The sequence below is a fragment of the Oryctolagus cuniculus genome, chromosome 6 (genome assembly GCF_964237555.1).
Source record: "Oryctolagus cuniculus chromosome 6, mOryCun1.1, whole genome shotgun sequence".
Classification (NCBI taxonomy): Eukaryota; Metazoa; Chordata; class Mammalia; order Lagomorpha; family Leporidae; genus Oryctolagus; species Oryctolagus cuniculus.
The window spans coordinates 55,426,587-55,450,780 of record NC_091437.1 but is presented as its reverse complement, the minus strand read 5'-3'; the positions used below and the strand labels follow the sequence as shown (position 1 = coordinate 55,450,780).

The 24,194-nt window shown below is 43.8% G+C and overlaps 1 protein-coding gene across 3 annotated transcripts in view; it reads left to right on the top strand.

The window, feature by feature from the left end:
* Positions 1–7,854: 7,854 nt before the first annotated feature.
* Positions 7,855–24,194, top strand: part of PANK3 (pantothenate kinase 3) — a 28,790-nt gene continuing 12,450 nt past the window's right edge. The window contains exons 1-5 of one of the 3 annotated variants that reach the window (XM_051844446.2): positions 8,198–8,338; positions 14,259–14,328; positions 20,944–21,296; positions 22,328–22,581; positions 23,728–23,904. In XM_051844446.2, coding sequence (XP_051700406.1) covers positions 20,961–21,296; positions 22,328–22,581; positions 23,728–23,904 — 767 coding nt within the window. In that variant the 5' untranslated portion in view covers positions 8,198–8,338; positions 14,259–14,328; positions 20,944–20,960. Of the gene's footprint in view, positions 8,339–8,552; positions 8,660–14,258; positions 14,329–20,943; positions 21,297–22,327; positions 22,582–23,727; positions 23,905–24,194 lie in introns of those variants that run through there. The other 2 variants (XM_002710198.5, XM_070076406.1) reach the window with 2 other exon arrangements.

The window sequence follows — 24,194 nt, the reverse complement described above, 5'->3', positions numbered from 1 at the left end:
CTCCAAATGCCTTCAACAGCCAGGGCTGGGGCAGGCTGAAGCTAGGATCCCAACAGGACCTCCTACTTGAGTGGCAAGGACCCAACTATTTGAGCCATCACCTGCTGCCTCCCAGGGTGCACATTAGTAGGAAGCCAGATTGGAAGCAGGCACTGTGATACGGCGTCTTATCCACTGAGTCAAATGCCCGCTCCTAAAATTCTAGTTTTTGACAATCCTTCCTGCTCTTCCATTCTGGCTTGAGCCCTATAGATGGCTTCCACAAAGAAGGGTGGTAACCAGAATGATCCAGCTACTTGTTAATGTGCCTGGGAAGGCAGTAGAAGATAGCCCAAGTGCTTGGGCCCCCACACCCATGTGGGAGACCCAGAAGAAACTCTTGACTCCTGGTTTCGGCTGGCCTAGCCCAGGCCATTGTGGGGAATGGGGAATGAACCTACACATTAAAGGTATCTCTCGGCTGGCGCCGTGGCTCACTAGGCTAATCCTCCACCTAGCGGTGCCGGCACACGGGGTTCTAGTCCCAGTCGGGGCGCCGGATTCTGTCCCGGTTGCCCCTCTTCCAGGCCCGCTCTCTGCTGTGGCCCGGGAAGGCAGTGGAGGATGGCCCAAGTGCTTGGGCCCTGCACCCCATGGGAGACCAGGAGAAGCACCTGGCTCCTGCCTTCGGATCAGCGCAGTGCGCCAGCCGTGGTGACCATTGGAGGGTGAACCAACGGAAAAAAGGAAGACCTTTCTCTCTGTCTCTCTCTCTCACTGTCCACTCTGCCTGTCAAAAATAAAAATAAAAATAAAAATAAAAAGGTATCTCTCCTGTGCTGACTCTCTCTCTTTCTGTAACTCTGCCTTTGAAATAATTAAAATATGTCTAATAAATAAATAAAAATAAATTGAGGTTCAAAGATCAGGATGAAGTCTTTCTAATATTTACCACCAAGCCACCCTTTTGTTCTCAGTGCCCAGCACTGAGTTAAGCACTCGGACATGAGTTGCTTCATCTTCACAAAGGCTCACTGGTATGGGAGCCATTTTATCCTTATTTTATGGACAAGGAAACTAAAGCATAGAGAGCCAAAATTACCACTCCAAAACTGTACAACCAGGAATCAATATCTAAATCTGCCTGATTATGATGCCTCATTGTAACCTCTCCACTCCCACTAGTAGGCATCCCACGCTCAGGAAGAAGTACCAGTTGTACTTAGGGTTGTCCCTCATTAACACAGTGTTAGGAAGTACATGAAGGCTCTCAGGCCATGCTCTTCAGGACGACCCTTATAAAGCACAGTGATTCATGCCTGCCACAGGTGCTAAACTGCTTTTGTTGTTAATTATTGGTTGCTAGAAGTTTGTACAAAGATGAGAGTTTCCAGGTGGCATCTGAAGGAATGGGGCCCAAATATATCCAATTTAATTATTTGTGAGCCCTCATCCTGAATCAGATCCCATTCTAGGACTGGGAACAAGGAGAAAGAGTCACAATCCCAGCCTTCAACAAGCTCATTTGGGAGTGAAGGAGATAGCTAAGTAAATGGATTGCTATGTTGTTATGCAGTGAATGGGAAAGTTGGAAGATTGTAGAGGGGCTTCAAGTAGTATAGAAAACAAGAAGTTTTTTTCTGGAAGAGGGGAATGATAAGTTGGGTTTAAAAGTCTGAGCAAGTACTCACTGGAAACTCAATAAGAGAGACTACCACATGCAAGAAGTGTGAGGGCATCAGGCAAACGCAAGGACTCAGCTTGCTCTAAGTAGTTCTTACCAGAACATATAACAAGGGATGACTAGGAACAAGAGATGCAGCTAAAGAGGTACACAGAGGCCAGTCATGATTGGCCTCAAATCCCAGGGTAAGGGGCTGGGATTTTATTTGAAGATAGGGTAGCAGGGAGAGACATCATCCTAAGCTCTGGAAATAATACAATCTACTTTGTTTTGACATTGGTGAGAAAGCTAGGTGAGGTAAGGCCAGCTAAGAGGTATGAAGGGCTTTTAGGGGTACAAATGAGAGATGTGAAAATGCACTGTAGAGAGTAATGAACGGCTGGCGCCGTGGCTCAATAGGCTAATCCTCCGCCTGCAGTGCCAGCACCCCGTGTTCTAGTCCTGGTCGGGGCACCGGATTCTGTCCCGTTGCTCCTCTTCCAGTCCAGCTCTCTGCTGTGGCCTGGGAGGCAGTGGAGGATGGCCCAAGTCTTTGGGCCCTGCATCCACATGGGAGACCAGGAGAAGCACCTGGCTCCTGGCTTTGGATCAGCATGGTGCACCGGCCGCAGCGCGCCAGCAGCAGCGGCCTTTGGGGGTGAACCAATGAAAAAAAGGAAGACCTTTCTCTCTGTCTCTCTCTCTCTCACTGTCCACTCTGCCTGTCAAAAAAAAAAAAAAAAAAAAAAAAAAAAAAAAAAAGAGAGAGAGAGAGAGAGTAATGAACACAAAGGGAACAACAAAAGGACTTAGTGATTGGGTGGATGCAAGAGGAAGGGGCAGGAGGTATCCAAAACAACTTCCAGTTTTGTGTCTTGGGCAAATGGGTGGTGGCTGAGACAATCACCCTTTAGGAGAATGAAGCGGGTGGGAAAAGACTTGCTGAGGTTGAAGGGCTAGGAGTCAGGGAGTTGGTAGGTGGAGGAGAGCTACAGAAAGAGGCACTTCCTTATTTCTAAAAGGACATTCCTGGAAGGACACAATCCAATCCTGGGCAGGGCAGAAGTAACGAGCCTCTAGAGTGTAAATTTTCAACTGCTGAAATGAACTGGTTTCTGTGACAAAACATGGATTGCTTCCCCTGGAAGATCAATAAGGCCAAGGAGATACTTTGATCTCCTACTGTTTATTCTCCATACTTCCCTTCTCAGCAAATAACACCACCATCTACCCTGAGGCTCAAGCTCAAAGCTCATGACATTTCAAGCACCCCCTTCGCTGTCCCTATTCACCTCATGTAATACAATCACTCTTTTTCTCCCCCACAGCAGTCAGCATTCTAGTGAAGATTAATGGAGAGAAATAATGAAGTTAGTACACCTAACAGACCGGGCAGTCATCTTGTTAAAGAACTGAGAGCCCAGTCTGCATTCAGACTGGAGTTTTTTCTATGTCGGGTATGGGCCCTCTTTCTCCTCCCCCACATCCTTTCTGGTATATTGCTAGGTTGGAGGGATTTTTGGATATGGAATCCCCTTCCAGAACTTCATAGCAGCCCCATTGGTGAAAGGAAGATGAGATTCTCATAAGCTGTTCGCAGGGAGAGGGCAGGGACCCACTCAACCAAGTTATTGAACAATGGCAAGACCTTTGATATGTAAATGTTGGTTTGCTTCCAAGGGTTACTTCCTTGTTCCATCACACAGGAATTCCCACTTTTCTTCTGCCCCTTCCACACACATTGGCTCATGTCTACCTAGCTACTATAACAGTCCCCTCTCAAGAGAAGTAACCCATAATTTTATGGGTGTGATGTGGATGAAGGTCCATCTTCTGTACTTTCTTCAAGCCGACATGTGGGCTTAGAGCTGTTTATTGATATTCTCTTGCTATCTGTCCTACGGTGTTTGGAGATGGCCTGTGAAGTGACTGTCTTGGGCAGTGCAGAAGACTGGTTATATCACCCAGAGGGATAGGCTAGAAGCCCTGTCTTATCATCTGGAGCTGAATGGCTTATATCCACTGGTCTTCAGTATCACTCCATGGTTGCCAAATAAGTCACCAGGAATTGGCTGCTTGGGGGATCTTGTCTTCATACAAGAAAACATTCAGATGTGAGACAGAGAGTAGCAGTAAGTATGCTAGCAAATTAATGGGGAGAAATAATGAAGAAAGTACACCTAATAGACCAGATAGTCATTTTGGTAAACAACTGAGAGCCATCCAATCTGTCTTTTTCTTTTTTTTTTTTTTTTTTGGACAGGCAGAGTGGACAGTGAGAGAGAGAGACAGAGAGAAAGGTCTTCCTTTGCCGTTAGATCACCCTCCAATGGCCACTGCGGCTGGCGCACTGCGCTGATCCGATGGCAGGAGCCAGGTACTTATCCTGGTCTCCCATGGGGTGCAGGGCCCAAGGACTTGGGCCATCCTCCACTGCACTCCCTGGCCACAGCAGAGAGTTGGCCTGGAAGAGGGGCAACCGGGACAGAATCCGGCACCCCGACTGGGACTAGAACCCGGTGTGCCGGCACCGCTAGGCGGAGGATTAGCCTGTTGAGCCGCGGCGCCGGCCTCCAATCTGTCTTAAACAGTCTCCCTCTGAGCTCCCCAAAGTTGGTGACTGATTGCATGTGAGCCAGCAGGGAGAAGAGGAAACATGTGATGCCTAATCTTTAATTTAATTTAATTTTAATTTCCAAATCATCAGTCCTGTTCAATTCACCCATATTCAACAAAGTAGCCAGAATCATTCTCTAAAATCATAAAGCATGTCACTCCAATACTTAAATCCTCCAGTGGACCCCAAGATCCAGCACATTCACCATTCCAAATTCATCCTCTATCATTTTACCTCTTGTCCTCTATTTCCCACATTGTTTCTCCTGTTTCTCAAAGCAAGCAGATCTCCACCTTAGTCAGAAACACTCTTCCCCAGTAACCTGCCTGGGTCCCAGCTCCAATGCCACCTACTCAGAGAAACGTTTCTGCACTGTCTAATCTAATCTTCCTCTTTCACAACTCCAGGTACTCTCTAGCTCATCAACCTGATTATTTTCTTCACATTATTTAACATAGTCTATTCTTATTTATGGATTTGTTAACTTGATTATTGTTTCTTTTTCACCTCTTTACCCCCAGCATACACTCCACCACCAGAAACATAGTTAAAATTTAATCTTTATTAAATGAAATTGTGCTTCCATCTTCATGATAGTCTTTTTTTTTAAGGATATATTTATTTATTCTAAAGGCAGAGTATCAGAGAGAGGGAGAGAAAGAGACAGAGAACTTGCATCCACTAGATCATTCTCTGGATGGCTGCAACATCTAGGGCTGGACAAGGCTGGACCTAGGAGCCAGGAACTCCATACCAGCCTCCAAAATTGGTGGCAGGGGCACAAGTACCTAAGCCATCCATCCCCATGTGCATAAGCAGTGAGCTGGATCAGAAGTGGAGTAGCTGAGACTCAAACCAGCAGTCCAACACGGAATGCTGGCATGGCAGGCAGCAGCTTGACCAGCCGCACCACAACACTGGCCTCTATCAAGATGGTCTTGATGACAACAATGACAGCAAGGAAGATGATTGATGATGTTGATGTTAATGATGCTTTCCCATAGTGAAATGCTGAGTTGGGTGTGTGAATCCAAGGACTGACTGGAGTATATTCTTGATCATCTAATTAGAGACAGGACCCATTGTTACAGAGTTGGCATGGGCTCTGCAAGGTATATATGCATGTGTATGTGTGTAAGTGTGTACTTACTTAATACCACACACTATGAAATCTCAGCCATCATTAGGTACATCTACCACTTGCCCCTATGGATACACACTGAGTGAAAGCAAAATGAGGATGTATCAGGTCTCCTCTATCACTTTGCAAGATGGGCTTGATTTATTGCGTTTCGTAGACAACAAATATTGAGACAAGAAGACAGTTTCTTGGCCCCTTTAGATGCTCTTCCCAGTTCCTAAAGCTACTCTGCCAGGACTGGTTTTGAGGACATGCTAGCAAAGAGAGAAAATGCAATTAATCAGACAGTGGTAGGAGAATACATTGGGGTTAAGAGGCACTGGGAGCTGTAGAAGAAAGACTAGCCTGAAACTGAAGTGGGATGACCTGTTAGTTTCAAACACATTGGTGAAGACTTAAGAAAAAACACAGTTGAACATATCCTGCTTAACTCCTGAAAAACAGACAGGTTCTAGGAACCTCAAAAAACAGAGATGAAAGAATGGTCGATCATTTCATTTTACAACGAATGATTTAAAGACCAGAGAGTCACAAGGACATTCCTAGGTTCACACAATAATTCTGCAGCTCACCTAAGACTAGAATTCTCGTTTGAAATTCAATGTTTTTCAGGCACAGAGCATAGCCCAATGGGTAATTCCATATTTGAATAGTGAATAGCTTATTAACTTCAGTAACACAGAAGGTGTTACTTAGCTTAAAACTTAACCTTTTTTAAATTTATTATTTGACAGGTAGAATTATAGATAGTGAGAGAGAAAGAGAGAAAGGTCTTCCCTCCATTGGTTCACTCCCAAATGGCCACTACGGCTGGCGCTGCACCGATCCAAAGCCAGGAGCCAGGTGCCTCTTCTTGGTCTCCTGTGAGGATACAGGTGCCCAAGCACTTGGGCCATCTTCCACTGCCTTCCTGGGCCACAGCAGAGAGCTGGACTGGAAGAGGAGTAACTGGGACTAGAACCCGGCGCCCATATGGTATGTGGTGCCGCAGGCAGAAGATTAACCAAGTAAGCCACAGCACCGGCCCCATTAAAATTTAGCTTTTAAACTAGGTTATCTATGTGTACACTCATCTCTATGGCCCCAGAAACTAGCAAGCGCTTGTGTTCAAATCTTAGCCAAATTCCTGTGGCCTCTCATTTCTGCCTCTCCTTACTATTGCACCATGGCCAACCTATCACACGTCATTATGTATCACTTCCCCTTGGACTTCACACTGATACAATCAGAGACAGGAAACAACCAAAATATATGTGGTGGGAGGAAACCCAGTGGGCACACAAGGCTTAAAGAACCAGTGAATGAATCGTCTTAGAGAGCGAATACTCTTTGAAGCATGTCAGATCAGAAATTGTGACTTGCACTTACTAACACTGTAGAAAACAGGATCACTGCAGAAGATCCAAGATTCTGTGTGGGATGGAGTACCAAGAAGAACAGTCTATCGGTTAGGGTTCTGAGCTGTCGGGTTACATATCTGGGAGCTCTGAAGGATGTTTCCATAAAAAAAAAATTTCTGACCAATAAAAATGGAATCTGAGATCAAAATAATAAAAAACAAGCATCTACAAGATATTCATCAAACCAGAGTCCCATTTCCAATTAAATACCCAGGACAAACAGTCTACATATCTAACCTGTTGTCAAAGTCCCGGCAATCCAACTGGGTAACAAAGGTGGAGAGGAGGCCAGAAGAGCCAAAATTCCCTTTCTAGCTGGAGAACTCACATTCTACCGGGCATAAGGCAAGGAGCGGAGAACGGGAGCCCTTCATTTCGGCTCTGGGAGTCAGTTTCCCGAGAGCTGGTATGGGGAGTCCCAGAGAAGGACATGGAATGGTGTTAAGCTATGTTCCACGGATAATCTAACTTCTCACGTGTTGCCCCGTCTCGAAAACGAACGCTAATTAAAGCGCGTTCATTGTACGTGGTTCACAAGGCTGCTGAATTAAAGCAAGTGACCCACCCAGCACGCGCTGCAGAGCGCCTCAGATATGGTAAGATTCAGTATGAAACGCTAGCGTTGTGGTCTCCTCAATCACCCTCATTCCAACCTCAACCTTCAAGGTGTCTCTATTAAGTAGGGGATTCCTTGGCGAAAGCCTTTCATCCACAAATGGACTCCACGGTTTATCAAGAGCACTTCTAGAACCCGCAGTTTAGAGCTTTCCGTGGCACGACGACGGGCTTTTCTTTCTCAGAAGGAGGTCTGCGAGTGCTAAAACAGCCATGACAGTCCCTGTAAAGAGCGCCCCCTCCCATCCCCGTCTCCTTCGGCGGCGAGGCGGGCCCCGAGCCCCGGGCTTCCCCAGCCCGCCCATCTCAGTCACCATTGGCCGCCTCCTCGCTGGCGTGACTAACGCCCCGCCCACTCCTCCCTGGGACCACTCTGAGGCGATCTCCGGGAGCGGAGGGGCCTGGGAGGTGGGGCCGCGGTGCACCCTGGGCTTTGTAGTCCATCCCCACAGCGGCGTTCAGAGAGCAAGTCCTTCCCATCCAGAGAACTACAATCCCCAGCAGCCAGGCGGAGAGCGGAGCAAGTGGGGGCTGGAGTCACGTGGGCGTCCGGCCTGGGCGGGCTATTTCTCAGTGCGGCGGCGGCGGCGGCGGCGGCGGCGGCTCGGGGTCCGGGGCCTTTTGTCTGGAGCGGCTGTGGGGGGGCCCCGGAGCGGCGAGACCGGCGGCCTTCCCCCAGCTCGCTTGGTCCCGGCCGCCCCTCGCGGGGGTGGGGGGCCACCCCCTGGGCCGGGCGTCGCCTCAGGCGCCGCCGCCCCGCCCTAGGCCCGCCCCGCCCGGCCGGAGGGGAGGAACCGGCTGGGCCTCGCCGCGCGGCCCAGCCACCCCCGGAGTCGCCCGCGCTGCGCTCCGTGCCCCGGACCCGAGGCTGCCTCTCGCTCTTCCGACTGACGCCATGAAGATCAAGGATGCCAAGAAGCCCTGTAAGATGGGGGCATGGGCCCGTCGGATTGGGGGGGGCACCCCTGGGCCGCGTTCGGAAGGCTCTTGGCTGAGCGGCCTGGCTTCAAGCCGGTCGCCGGCGCCCAGCCCGGGAGGGGGCGGAGGGACCATCCCAGCCCTGGGTTCTAGGCTTCCGTCCTCCCCATCCCCCTTTACGCGCAAGTGCCGCCCCCTAACCCTTTCCTCCCACTTCCTCCCGGAGGCCTGGGAGGCAGAGGAGGGAATTTTTGATTCCGCTCGTGCTGGTGCGAGACTAGAGCTACCAGGTTTCCTCTCCCAGCTGGAAGTCACGTTGAAAAGAGGTAGTCTTGACTGGTCCCGGGGTGCAGTGGCCACTCGTTTTTAGGGGTTTCTGGGCTTCCCGCTGGTGTCCTTGAAATCCCGGTGGGTTCCTGGGGAATTGTTACTGTTAGCAATCGGAGCTTTTAAACGCACGTGCACGTAAGCTGCCAGCGGGTAGTTGCCTCCGCTTGTTTAGGTTTAAGAGCATCAACTAGTTGATATTTGTTTTAGAAAACACAGAAACAAATAGAACACCTGTATTCCCGCTGCCCGGAGCGAACCACTAGTAACATTATGGTGTATACCCCTAGAGATTTTTCTTTGACTATATGCATGTACTTAGAACAATTTCTTACCGTGCTTTAAGGAAGATAAGGTATTGTTTTTTTCTTTCAAACCTTTTATTCCGGCAGTTTGCTTATTGAAACCCTTAGCCATTGTCCTTGTCATAATTTTCAAGTGCAGTCTCCCAGTACCAGTAGGAATGTGGGAATTCCTGCTCATATCTTGAGTTACATTGATGTCTTGCGGCCTTTTACAGTGTGTAAAGGGATTCTCCCGACTGGACTGTAGAACTCTCCAGCAATAAGACGGGGCACTGGCAGCTTCCCTGCCTGTCCGTCAGGGTTCTTGTCACTTCCCAGGAGAGACAGCATGGCCTAGCTCTCGGAAAACTGCTAATTGTTACTTAAATGTGAAATAAATTGATCTTGACTTTACGGATGAGCAACTTGAACTTAGTCCCTGAGTAAGTCTATGAAGCCTACACTAACTTTGTGCTGATGAGGTTCAGAGCCCTAGGTGTTTGGCTCAAAGTCCAGTGTTCTCTCTCCTGCCCCCATTGGGAGAGTCTCAATACTTAAAGCAAAACACGCCTTTCTTATCTGGTAGTTTTACCTGCTAATTTAAAATATTTTTAAATGATGATTTATTGGTATAGTTGTTGGAAGAATCAATAAAGTAGAGATTTGAGAGCTTAAATGACAGTAATGTAGCAACATTTCTGATTTACTTTACATTTGCTGAATTAAACGTGTGCATCTTGAACACTCGAACATCTTCCCTCGACATGCACTTTATCTGCTTGTCTTAGTGTTTACATTCAGTGAAGAATTTTTGATATAGTCTGACTCCACTGGTCATGGCGATTTTCTTTGTCATGATTGTGATTTAATTACTTATAATCAGATAGGAGTATCACCTAAGCTGTTTGAAAGTTTATAGAATAAACTTCAGGTTGAGAAATAAAATACTATTTCTTAAGTAGGTTTATCATTACTCCAGTGTGGTTCATTGTGAGACCATTAATCTTAAAATAGAATCATGCTGAAAAACTGGTCAGTTGATGTGGTTTAGAAATCTAAAACAGCATTTCCAGTTTTTTATATGTAAAACATGACTTTACTGCCTACTGAATTCCTTATAGCCAACATAAGGAGCATCTTGCTTTTTTGTGTATGGAAAATAAGATATTTCAACCATGAACTGTGCTGAATATTTATAACTGTTCAATATTGTTCTAGTTTTTCAAAACAGCCTAGTTAAACATTTGTTTAGTTATGGATACTTAAGAGTTTTTAAATGTAATTATAACATTTATTGTCGAGTTAGTATGTGTAAGGCACTATGCTATATACGTTGCATCATTTAACTCTTAACAGCAATACTTGAAAAACTGTATAGCATACTGGTTAAACAAGTGACTTTATTCGTTTTCTTAACATTATTCCTGTAAATGTTAGAAAGCGTTGCTTTTATATACATCACCAGTAGTACCACTTTATAAACCAAATGCATACGTACATTAACAAAGAATTTGCTTTATCTTTTAGATTGTGTAACTCAGAGGTTAGTGTTTGAAATTAAGTTCTAATTCAACCCCAGGGGAAGGAGAAAATAAAATCATGTGTTTGTTCATACCTTGTCTGACTTTTTTTAAAGATTTGTTTATTTATTTGAAAGAATTATGGGGGGAGGGTTGGGAAGAGGCAGAGAGAGAGAACCATCCAGTGGCTCAGTCCCCAGATGGCCACTACAGCCAGTGCTGAGCCAGGCCAAAGACAGGAGCTTAATCCAGGTCTCCCACATGGGTGGCAGAGGCCCAAGCACTGGGGTCATCTTCAGCTGCTTTTTCCAGGCCATTTGGAGAGAGCGGGATTCGAAGTGGAGCTTCTGGGACTCAATCCAGTGCTAGTATGGGATGCTGACGCTTTATCTGCTGTGCCGCGTCAACCACCGACATTTTTTCTTTTTCTTAAGATTTATTTATTTGAGAGGCAAAGTTTTAGGCAGAGAGAGAGGTCTTCTGTCTGCTTCATTCCACAAATGGCTGCAACAGCCAGATGTGCCTGTCTGAAGCCAGGAGCTAGGAGCTTCTTCCAGGTCTCCCACGTGGGTGCCATCTTACACTGCTTTCCCAAGCCATTAGTAGGGAGCTGGATCAGAAGTGGAGCGGCCAGGACTCAAACTGGCATCCCTACAGGATGCTGGCACTGCAGGCAGAGGCTTAACCTATTATACCACAGTGCCAGCCCCAACATGATTTCTTTCATCTTTTCTTTTCTTTTCTCTTTCTTTTCTCTTTCTCCTCCCTCCCTCCCTCCCTTGCTTCCTTGCTTCCTGGCAGAGTTAGAGAGAAAGGTCTTCCTTTTCCATTGGTTCAACCCCCCAAGTGGCCGCTAAGGCCGGCATATTGTGGCCCGACATGATTTCTTAATGTGTAGTTTTTTCAGCTTATGTTTTGCTTACCTGTATGGCATGTAACTGGATTAATAAGGTGATAATAAAAGGAGGGTTTTTTACAATTGAGAAAAGCAGACAGGAGCCCCGAAATACCCATAATGGTGGAGGCCAGATGCGAGGGTCACATTCCAGGGGTCTCCTGTGGATGGCACCAACCTAGCTTCTCTAGCCATTACCACTGCTCTTGGGGTTTGCATAGGCAAGAAGCTGGAGTCAGTGACGAGAGGCTCTCCAGTATGTATTACAATGCCCAGCATAATAAGTAGGTTTATTTATTTTCAAAATCCTATTTTATTTGAAAGGCAGAGTTACAGAGAGAGAGCTTCCATCTACTGGTTCACTACCAGATGGCTGCCAAGGCCAGAGCTGGACTAGACAGAAACCAGGAACTTAAGTGATCTTGCACTGCTTTCCCAGGTGCATTAACAGAGAGTTGGATCAAAAATGGAGCTGCCTGGGCTTGAACTGGCACTTATACAGGATGCTGCCAGCACAACCAAAAGCTTAAACCGCTATGCTATAATGGTGGCCCAGTAAATATGTTTAGATGGAACATAGTACAGGTTTTAAGTTGTGCTTTGCTAAGAAGTAAGGTAGCTGAAGTTTTCATATGTATGTAACTTGCTAAATATGCTTTGATGGACCGCTTTGTAAATTTGGTTGTTAAGAATCAATACCACCAGGCCGGCATTTCGGCATAGTAGGTAAAGCCATTGGCTGCTCCACTTCGGATCCAGCTCCCTGCTAGTGGCCTGGGAAAGCAGAAGCAGAAGGCCCAAGTGCTTGAGCCCCTGCCACCACATGAGAAACCTAGAAGAAGCTCCTGGCTTCCGACCTGCCCAGCTCTACCTGTTGCTGCCATCTGGGGAGTGAACCAGTAGATGGAAGATCTCTGTCTCTCCCTCTGTAACTCTGCCTTTCACATAAATAAATCTTTTTAAAAAAATTAATATCAATTCCAGGAGATAATAAGGTGCACCTGGAGGTAATGATTTTTTTTTTTTTTTTTTTTTTTGACAGGCAGAGTTAGAGAAAGGTCTTTCTTTTTCTGTTGGTTCACCCCCCAAATGGCTGCCATGGCCTGCGAGCTGCGCCGATCCGAAGCCAGGATCCAGGTGCTTTTCCTGGTCTCCCATTCGGGTGCAGGGCCCAAGCACTTGGGCCATCCTCCACTGCCTTCCCAGGCCACAGCAGAGAGCTGGACTGGAAGAGGAGCAACCGGGACAGAATCCGGCGCCCCAACCGGGACTAGAACCCGGGGTGCTGGCGCCACAGGTGGAGGATTAGCCTAGTGAGCCGCGGCGCCAGCAGTGATTTCTAATATAGTTCTGGGTAAGCATAACTGATTTACTAAAGAAAAGAATTATCTGAGGCTCCCCTCAGGAAAATATTGAATGGGTGAGGATGGTTATTTTCTACTTCATAACTACTATTTTTTTATTTGAAATGATTATTGAGACAAGTAAAACCGGTTTTTAAGAACTCAAGATATATCTGGAATTTGTCAGTGAATATCTGCCTTTAGAATTTATTCTTTAAAGTACCCTATACTTGATCATTTTTCAGCATTTGGTTTGACTTTATGCCTTAAGAACAATCAAGGCCGGTGCCACAGCTCACTAGGCTAATCTTCTGTCTGCGGCGCCGGCACCCCAGGGCGCCGGATTCTGTCCCGGCTGCTCCTCTTCCAGGCCAGCTCTCTGCTGTGGCCCGGGAGGGCAGTGGAGGATGGCCCAGGTGCTTGGGCCCTGCACCTGCATGGGAGACCAGGAGAAGCACCTGGCTCCTGGCTTCGGATCAGCGCGATGCGCCAGCCGTGGCGGCCATTTGGGGGGTGAACCAACGGAGGGAAGACCATCTCTCTCTCTCTCCCTCTCCCTCTCACTCTCTCTCTCTCTCTCTCTCACTCTCACTCTCACTCTCACTCTCACTCTCACTCTCACTCTCACTCTCACTGTCTAACTCTGCCTGTCAAAAAAACAAAAAGAACAATCAAAGAAACTCTAGTTTGGTATAGGATCCTCTGAAGCAGGAATCTGCTTTGGGACCCATAGCAATTATATAGCTCTTTAGTGCTTCATTCCAACACTTCATACTAACACTTGATATCAAACCTACAGCACCTTGTTAGAAATTAAATATCTCCTGCTGATTAATCATTTTCAAAAGTAATTGGAATACAACTTTTACCTTTTATGGGCATATTCTGATAATAATTCTTGGTAGTTTGGTATATGTTTGTTACATATGAGGACCTAATGGCAACTCAATAGACTGAGACATACGAATTATTTTTTTGAAGGCCAGATGAAACAGATTATGAGGGATTCTATGAAATTCTCACAGGCTGTAGAAGCTAGTGTATATTTGCCAACATTGCAGTGCTTATTACATTTACAGAATGTTTTCTTTCAGTTTATAAATAGGTATTTTGGGTTTCTTTTTTTCCCACTTTGGCCCTGAGTGTTTTATTCTTTAAAAAATAATACTTAGGTTTTATGCAATAATAGATGGGCTGCTTATGCACTGATGACTTGCTTTTCAGCTGGCCACTGGCCAGAAGCATCAAAGCGATAGATAAAACTGCTAGGTTGATTTCGTAGCGAACTGCTATTCTCCTTACCTCACAGAATTATTAAGTACACTTGTGGTTGTATTTACTGTGCTTATATTTACTTCATATTTTCACTGTAAATAAGTGATGTTTGAGCTTCATGCCTCTTCATTTTGGTAGGTAGCAAAATAGCAACCATAAATACTTTAATACCCTAGAAAGCACAAAAGTTGGTAATTATGTCACTTGCTAAATGTTAGGAATGTATCATAATTGAGAATTTCTGTCTTCTGTGTTCTTGCTGCCTCATGCCTTTTGAATAGCGATTATTTCCCTGCCATAAAGAAATGAATTCCAGGACTCTGCTGAGTTGAAAGGATCTCTATGCAAAAGGTAGCTGTTACCAACCTTTTTTTTTTTTCTTTTCTGTTTTTTTCGTTTGGAGCTACTATGAGGACTCCACTCTCTTTCAGTCCCTATTTTCCCAATTTTAAAAAGGAAGTTATAATTGAGATCTGCTAGAAATAAAAGGGGAGTGTAATTTTTGAGTTTGTGTGTTGAGGTTAATGTTAAGAAGTTTTGGTCTGCAAGATGGCATCTCTAGTTATCCTGTCTTTAAAAACAGACAGCACTAACCAAGTAGACAAGCTAGTAACCCAGATGTAAGATGGGTCTTGGGCTTTTTGTAATGTAGATTTAGAAAAAAAAAAAAAACTACCTATGTGGACAGTAACACTTAGGGAAATTACAGTTTTTCCAATTTAATTTACAGTATTTCATAGAATGTGGTGCTTCTCTAGTCCAATACACAACTACATGGGTCATAAAAAGGCTTAAAATTTTATGATCATGTTCTGCTTCATGAGTTCCTAGGTGGTGGTGGTTGTATATTCTTTACTACCTACATACATATTTTATAATCTGAAGTATTTAATGTAATTTTAAAAGCATAAGTGAATTTATTATGCTATAATTATACAGCTTTATTATAATTGGTGTGTGTGAGATTTTTAAAAAGTTGGTGTGTTGGTTCCAGTGCTTTGGTGTAGTGCGCAGAGCCACCACCTGTGACACCAGCATCCCATTTGGGTACTGGTTGGGTTCCCAGCTGCTGTACTTCTGATCCAGATGCCTGCTGGTGTGCCTAGGAAGGCAGCGGAGCATGGCCCAGTTTGCACCCATGTGGGAGACCTGGAAGAAGCTGCTAGATCCTGGCTTTGGACTGGCCCATCTGTAGCTGTTGCGGCCATTTGGGGAGTGAATCAGTGGATGGAAGATAACCTCTCTTTCTCTCCCTCACTCTCTGTAACTTCCTTACAAATGAATCTTTGTCAGGGGGTGGGGAGGGGAGGTGTGTTTTGATTGTCTCATGGAAACAGCTCCTGAAAACTTTTGTAAAAAGGCAAGGAGGCAGGGTAGGTGTTTGGCCTAGCTGTTAAGGGGATTGGACTTGCATTCTGTATCTGAGTGAGTGCCCAGGTTTGAGTCTAAACTCCACTCTTGATTCAAGCTTCCTCTTCCTCTGCCCCCTGGGAGACAAGAGGTTATAGCTCAAGCACTTGGATTCTTGTCCGCCCTTGTGGAGACCTGGATTGAATTCCAGGTTCCTGGCTTTTTCCTGGGCTAGCCCTGGCTGTTGAGGGCATTTGAGGAGTGCAATAACAGATGGGAGCTCACTGTCATTCTCCTCTATGCAACTCTAATTAGCTAAAACAAAACAAAAAAAAATCAGGGGCTGGCGCTGAGGCATGGTGGGTAAAGCCGCCGCCTGCAGTGCTAGCATCCCATATGGATGCTGGTTCAAGTCCTGGTCGCTCCATTTCCGATCCAGCTCTGCTATGGCCTGAGAAAGCAGTAGAAGATAGCCTAAGCCCTTGGGCCCCTGCACCTCTGACTTTCAAGTAAATAAATATTTAAAGAAAATTAAAAAGCAATGGGAGGGTTTTTTTGGTTGTTGTTTTAATGATAATTGTACCTAAATAATGATTTTCTTTATCTGAGAGAGTCAATATTAACACTTCAAACTTCAAAATACATTGTTTCTGCCAGGTGGGAGAGAAGGGCATGGGATAGTGGACCACACCACATACAAGGAGTCTTCCAAAGTTCATGGAAAATGTGTATTATGGTAAAAATTACAGATTTTGAGGGTTTTTTCGGCATCAAACTAATCTTTTAATACTGTTTCCTGTGGAACTTTCTGAGGTATCATTGTACTGATAGCCTTTGTACTATAAACTCCAGAGAGAGGGAGAAAGGTGTGTGTGGTTTGAACATGTATCTTTACTACTTCACTGCATGCATTACAGAGTAGAGTATATATTGTGGAGCTGCCTATTGGTAAACCTTTGGAATTAGAAATTTTGGAACTTATTCATAGTTTTAGAAAAGGAAGTATTTTTTATTCCCCAGTATGTGTTAACTTGGAATATTTTTCTGGCTGGTAAGTTTCCTTTAAAGCTTAATTCATGGTTTTGTGTGAGAGTTTAAAAGTTCTTCATGTCAGTGTTAATTGGAGGTTTTGCTTTCAAGAATGATAGTATTGAGGTATTTATAAACCTGGGAGCAGAGGCAGCTGGTATGAACTTTGAACCTGTTGTAATGCTTTAGCTTTGTAGTTTGCTCCCTGAGCAACATTTTATAATTCTAGGTATATTTTGACACATTTGACATGAGGCACAGAAAAAAAAAAAAAACTGTAAATACTGATTTTTAAAATCAGTATTGGATTTTGAGAAGTAAAGGTTTTGGGATTAATAAATGTCACATTGTGGAAATGTTTCTGTTCCAAAAGGTACTTTCTGGAGTAGTGATTTTAACCCCTCCCCAAAGAATCAAGCATCTAATAGGAAAGTTCATTTTTCTGTGTAATATCACAGATTTCTTTAAACACCCACTGAAAAGTGCCTTAATTACATGGCTTTTTGTCAGATAGGGGCAATCCTCAAAGACTCTATTTGGTTGATTTAATCAGACCTCTAGTTTTCTTTGAGTGTTACTTGAGCAAATGCTCTGGGTGTGAATTTCCCCCTCTGTAATTGTTGATACTGCTTCTTGCTAACTAATTTGTTTGGACATAGGGCTTAAGTGAGGGCAGGGAAGTGATAGGTAACTTTTTGTTTCTGCCATCTATGCTAGAAACCAAAGTGGAGTTCCTGACTCCTGATGTGAATTTTTTTTAGAGAGGAAGTTAGATTTCTTTTCTCTCTCTCTCTCTCTCTCTCCCTCTCTCTCCCTCTCTCTCCCTCTCTCTCTCTCTCTCTCTCTCTCTCTTTCTTTCTCTCTCTCTCTCTCTTCTCTGTCTCTCTCTATCTCTCTCTCGTGGGAACTTGGGCCATCTTCTGCTGCTTTCTCAGGCCATAGCAGAGAGCGGGATCGGACGTGGAGCAGCCAAGGACTCAAACCAGCGCCCATATGGGCTGCTGGCACTGCAGGCGGTGGCTTTACCTGCTACGCCACAGCGCCAGCCCCTGTAGATTTCTTTAGTAAACTGCAAGCAAAACTTACTGATGCCACAGTTATGTTTCCTGAAAGTATATTATTGTATGTTTTCACAAAAAGAGTGTTAGTCGTATAAAATGGCTTCTCTTACTAGCTACCTCAGAAAATTGAAAAGATTTGATCAGTTTTACCTGCTTCTGTTGCTTCCTGATTACTTACGTCATTCTGTAGATGGCATAAATATCTGGTGCTTCTTTGGGATCTTGCTACCTGTTCCTAGCTTACCAAATTAAGAATAAAATCATTTTCTTTCTTTAAAAAACTTTGTTTTTTAAGATTGTGTTTAGTGTAGTTCTGGGTCTACAATTTGGGTATCCAATATAAAAAGAAATGAGCTGTGTCTTCCAGAAGAAGATAATGAGAGTCACTCCTTCCTCATACTCAAAATCATGTTCTCATTTTAGTAAATGTATAGATTCTAAAATGAAGAAATGTAAAAAAACTATTGAATATATTTTGTGGCCAGGTATTTTATAATCCATATAGCTTTAAGTATTGAATTATTTTTAAGCCTTTGTTACATGGTACCAAAGCACAGAAAGAAACCTTCTAGTATGGAATCCTTTCTTTCCCATTTATTAATGAATTGACCTTTGTCTGTAATCTGTCTCCTTTCCTTGTCTGTGAAGTGACACAAGTACTGGGGCAGCCTTATCCTAGAGGCATGGAGGATTGAAAGAGCCAGTACATGTGATCAGCATATATCTGGCAGGTAGTGAGTACTCAACAAATGTTTCCTGGGGTTCTATGGAAAACTGCATCATTGTGCTTTAATTCTCAGAAGAATTTCACAGTTCACAATAGGATACTTATTTTCTTCCCCAGCCTTGGAATAATGATAAACTATTACCTGTGTCTACATAAGGATTATGACCAATAAATATAAGGAAATAGGAGTCCCAGATTAGGGCCAGCATTGTGGTGCACAGGGTTAAGCTGCTGCCTGTGACACCAGCGTCCCATATGAGCACGATCTTCATCAGTATTTAGACAAAGCCGTAAGCAAAGTGGAAGTTCTCTCCTCCCTTCAGAGAAAAGTACATCCTCCTTTGGTGGCCCTATCTGCTAGGGTCTCAGAGATCCTTAATATAGGGCATTTTTTTGCTGTAGTGTCTTGGCTTTCCCTGCCTGAAATGATGAGCACTGATTAGATTCTTCTGTGTTACTCCAACTTTCAAAATAAATAAATCTTTAAAAAGAAAAATGGGCTGGCATTTTAGCACGGCAGGTAAAGCCACTGCTATCCCATAGTGGGTGCTAGTTTGTGTCCCAGCTGCTTCACTTCTTCTCCAGCTCCCTGCTAATGGTCTGGGGAAGTAGCAGATGATGGCCCAAGTACTTGAGCTCCTGCCAGCCACATAGGAGACCCATTTGAAGCTGGTGGCTCTTTGTTTTAACCTGGCCTGGTGTTAGCTATTGTGGCCATCTGGGGAGTGAACCAGTGGAAGGTCTCTCTCTCTCCCCCTCTCTGTAACTTTCTGAATAAGTAAACATTGAAATTTTTTTTTCAAGGTTTCAGATCTCACTGTTAAAAGTTGTTGATCCTGACAATAAACTGTTCCTGAATGCCAGTCTCTGAGTCCCAGCTGCCCTGCTTCCAACCCAAATTCCTGCTAATGAGCCTGGAAAGACAGCAGCTGATCGCTCAAGATGGCTTTTTCAAGGCCCAGCCCCAGCTGTTGTAGCCATTTTTGCCTTAGGCTTTTTTCCTGATTCCAAAGCTCTATTGACAGTCCTCTGCCTTTGGATAGGCTGTTTTTATTTTCATTATTCCCTATGTTCAAACGCAGGCATGGGGAGTTTAGCATTCCTTCTCTTGGTCTGTATGTCTCTTGGTCTATATAATTTTATTTTGTCTACCTCATTCTTGTGTATTTATATTTATATTCCCCTACCAGATGGAGCCCTCCCTGAAGGTAGGATTTTTATCTTCGTCTTGTTACATTCCCATTCACTGGTGTAGAGAAGATACTCAGTAATTAGGTATTGAAAGTAGTTAAGAGTTAAGAGTCAGAGAGGCTAATGGCTATTCCAGAGTCCCATAGTCCAGTTATAGAACACTAAGTCCGAAACCTGAGTACTGCTTGCCTGAGTGTGCTGGTACCTAAGAAGACTTACCTTCAACGTTATGAACAGCCAATTTTATTAACTGGAAGTACCAAAGAAATCTAATATGCTGAGTGAGCAAAAAGAAGGTTTTGTTTTGTTTTATGGAGACCCTTTTCCCATGGATTGCTTGACATGATTATAGGCTGATTTGATTATATTAAAAACTTAATAATAAAGATTTTGTAGGGCCGGCCCTGTGGTGTAGCGCGTAAAACCACTGCCTGCAGTGCTGGCATCCCAGTTGGGCGCCAGTTTGAATCCTGGCTGCTCTACTTCCTATCCTGCTCTCTGCTATGGCCTGGGAAAGCAATAGAAGATGGCACAAGTCCTTGGGCCCCTGAACCCGCATGGGAGACCCAGAGGAAACTCTAGAATCCTGGCTTTGGATAGGCCCAGCTCCTACTGTTGTGGCCATTTGGGGAGTGAATGAGTGGATGGAAAATCTCTCTGCCACAGCCTTTCTGTAACTCTCTGCCTTTCAAATAAATAAATCTTTAAAAAAGATTTTTCACGCTTCTAGTGATAATCTATTTATTGAAACAAAATTGCCCAAATTCTCATCTACTGGGTCATGCAAGTATTTAATAAATGAAATATAACACCTATCAGAGTAGGAATGGAAAAAGTTGTTGTATGTTTGGTTATTGGAAAATATACAGATAAAACTTTGAAGGAAAAGCATGTGAGTTGCACATAGAAGATGTGTCTTCCCCCAGTAAATATTATTTTTTAAAAGAATATTTATTTGAAAGACAGATTGACTCAATTCCCAAATGCCCACAACCGCTAGTGCTGGGCCAGGCTGAAACCAGCAGTCTGGAATCCTGTGGGTCTCCCATGTAGGTGGCAGGCACTCAGGTGATAAGGCCATTGTCTGCTGCCTTCCAGGCAGATTAGCAGGAAGCTAGATCAAAAGCAGAGTAGGGGTCAGCTCTGTGATTTAGGTTAAGCCTCTGCCTGCTATGCCAGCATCCCGTATGGTCTCCAGTTCAAGTCCTGGCTGCTCCACTTCTGATCAAGCTCCATGTTGATGTACCCGGGAAAGCAGTGGAAGGTAGCCCAAGTTCTTGGGGCCCCTTCACCCTCATAGGAAATCCAGATGAAGCTCCTGGCTTTGGTCTTGCCCACCTGGCCATTGCAGCCATTTGGGGAGTGAATCAGCGGATGGTAGGTCTCTCCTCTCTACCTCTGCCTTTCAAATGAATAAATAAATCTTTGATTAAATAAAAGTAGGCAGGAATCCCAAGTAGTGGCTTAACTTACTACACCACAGTGGCCACCTCACCCGATAAATGTTATTGACCTGAATGAATGATTAAGGATAAATTATGTTTGTGGTTAATTAACTAGTTTCTAGTTTGTGTTCCTAAAATAGATACTCTGTTTTTTAATTCACAGCTTTCCCATGGTTTGGCATGGACATTGGAGGGACTCTCGTAAAGCTCTCATATTTTGAACCTATTGATATCACAGCAGAGGAAGAACAAGAAGAAGTTGAGAGCTTAAAAAGTATTCGGAAATATTTGACATCTAATGTAGCGTATGGATCCACTGGTATTCGGGATGTACATCTTGAACTGAAAGATTTAACACTTTTTGGCAGAAGGGGGAACTTGCACTTTATCAGATTTCCAACCCAGGATCTGCCCACTTTTATCCAAATGGGAAGAGATAAAAACTTCTCAACATTACAAACGGTGCTATGTGCTACAGGAGGTGGTGCTTACAAGTTTGAAAAAGATTTTCGCACAGTAAGTATACCTTATTGTAAACCAAAAATTGATCACTCGTTCTATTCAGTTGTTTAAATGTGTAGCTAGGTTTCTATCTACCATGTCCCTTAGATAAGTTCGCACTGAGGATGTATGGGAAGTTAGTATTCATGACTAGCTTTGTTTGGGGGGCATTTTAAACACTTTTATGGAAAGTTTGGGCATGTTATTGTGTGTAATGTTTGGTAAAATCTTAAGTACCACAGAGTTACAATAAAAGGGGTGAGTGGAATCTTCAGTGAATTTTTGGCAGTATGCAAAGACATATAAACTGGGTTTCAATTATTTGCTGTATTATTGTCCCATCTTTCCATGGTTGGGTTTTGTTTCTATTGTTTTTGTGTATCTGAAAGACAGTGCTCTTCCATCAGCTGGTTTACTCTTCAAATGCCTGTAATGGCAGGGAAGCTGAAGCCAAGAGCCAGGAAAGGTTCCCTACTTAGGTGGCAGGAACCCAGCTACCTGAGCTTCACCACTGTTTCATAGGTCCACATTAGTAGGAAGCTGAAATCAGGAGCTAGAGCTAGGTATGGAACCCAGGCACTCCACTATGGGACACAAGCATTCTAACCACCATTATGCTCATCTCTCCTTGAACCCCAAGATTGGAAACCAGTATCTTAGTAAATAACTTGAATGAAAAATTATTTTTTACTCTGTTTTTCTGATTTTATACCACAACCCTACCATAGTCCTGTGTCAAAGGGACAATGAATATTGAGCTATGTAGTCTTAGGCCAGGTCTTTTGGATTATAGAGTTTAAAGTTGTATTTGGGGCTACTGAAATTTCTTTCCCTTGAAGTGTAGATGAGGACCATGTAAGAAAATTTACCTACGTAAGGGAGCCCCTTACAATGTGGGATAATTTAAATATCTTAAGTTCTTATAAAAATTTTTTGTTGGATAATGGTAATTTATATTTTATTTCAGTTGAACAGAGTTCATAAATTTGAAGCCAGTTTGGAACGTAGTCCTTTCTCTTAGTTTTTAAAAATTTTATTTTTTACAGATTGGAAACCTCCACCTGCACAAACTGGATGAACTTGACTGCCTTGTAAAGGGCTTGCTGTATATAGATTCTGTTAGTTTCAATGGACAAGCAGAGTGCTATTATTTTGCTAATGCCTCAGAACCTGAGCGATGCCAAAAGATGCCTTTTAACCTGGATGATCCCTATCCGCTGCTGGTGGTGAACATCGGCTCTGGAGTCAGTATTTTAGCAGTCCATTCCAAAGATAACTACAAACGAGTGACTGGGACGAGGTAATAGACTTTTTGGTCCTAGTGCAGCATTTACATTGTTCCATGCACAATATATTGATGTTGATTTCTCTAGAAAAATAATTTGGATTTGTGCAACAGTAAGAAAATGTAGATGTGTAAGTTAAAATGTGGCAAATACTATCTTTTTTATGAGGTGAATAAAGACTGAAACTCTAAAGACTCAGACTGTAACTGTTGGATATAACTGCTCTACATCAGTCAACTCCAAAACTTTGATAATGGTAAGAGTGAAAGTTTTATCTGGAATAATTGATTCCAGTAATATTTTTTCCAGAATTTAACGTGAGAGCCTTTGCTTGGATATGACGGCATTCTATTCATTGTAGAACTCTCGAATCTCTTTTTTCCCAAAGTGTTGTTATTTCTTCATTTTAAACCTTTTGTTGATATATTCAAGCTTGCCAAATGTGGAATAGTTTCACATTTAGACTGCAGTATTATTATATGATGAAATCATTTTGAGTTCCTTATGGGAGTATATTAATGTTCCCAAATAGCTCATAAAGTTTCTATAATACATGAAGTGAATGTGAAATGATATTTAAGTTTTTTCCTTTTGTGTATATCAACTTTTAAGAAGAAATATAGGCTGGCGCCGTGGATCACTTGGCTAATCCTCCGCCTGCAGCGCTGGCACCCTGGATTCTGGTCCCAGTTGGGGCACCAGATTCTGTCCCAGTTGCTCCTCTTCCAGTCCAGCTTTCTGCTGTGGCCCAGGAAGGCAGTGGAGGATGGCCCAAGTGCTTGGGCCCTGCACCCACATGGAAGACCAGGAGGAAGCACCTGGCTCCTGGTTTCGGCACAGCGCCGGCCGTATTGGCCATTTAGGGTTCTCTCTGTCTCTCGCTCTCACTGTCTAACTCTGCCTGTCAAAAAAAAAAAAAAAAAGAAGAAGAAGAAGAAATGTAGGCTCCCGTTTTAAGAAACAATGGGGAGATATGACAAGTGTGATTTTACCAGCCAGTTTTTGTTGCCTTTCTCTGTTATGTTGATACTTCAGCACTCAGCATTAATACTGGGTTTTTCTGTGTGTTCCCTGGATAAGTTAATGATGTACCTTTAATTTCAAAGGAAGAATGCAGTATATTCATACATCTTAGCTAGTTTTTTTTCTATTTTCTTTAGCCTTGGAGGGGGTACCTTTCTGGGTTTATGTAGCTTACTGACTGGCTGTGAAAGTTTTGAAGAGGCTCTTGAGATGGCATCCAAAGGTGACAGCACCCAAGCAGACAAGCTGGTCCGTGATATTTATGGAGGAGATTATGAAAGATTTGGTCTACCAGGTTGGGCTGTAGCATCTAGGTAAGTTTGATGTTTATGCTGGGATTCTTCAGGCCACTTCATTTTTAGAAAACTGTTTATCAGGAAGTCATAAGGATGTTTCCTTTTTACCCAGTTTAAATTGGAAGTTCAAAGTTAAGCACTGTGGTGCGGCTTACAGATTAAGTAGACGTTGAGAAGTCTACTCTGAGAGCACCTTAGAAGAAGCCACTTTTATCATGCTTCATTATCTTTTCAGTGTTTCTCTGTGCCAGGATTGGGGGCCATTTGGATATTTGTAACATCATTCACAGGCCATACAAAATTATCAA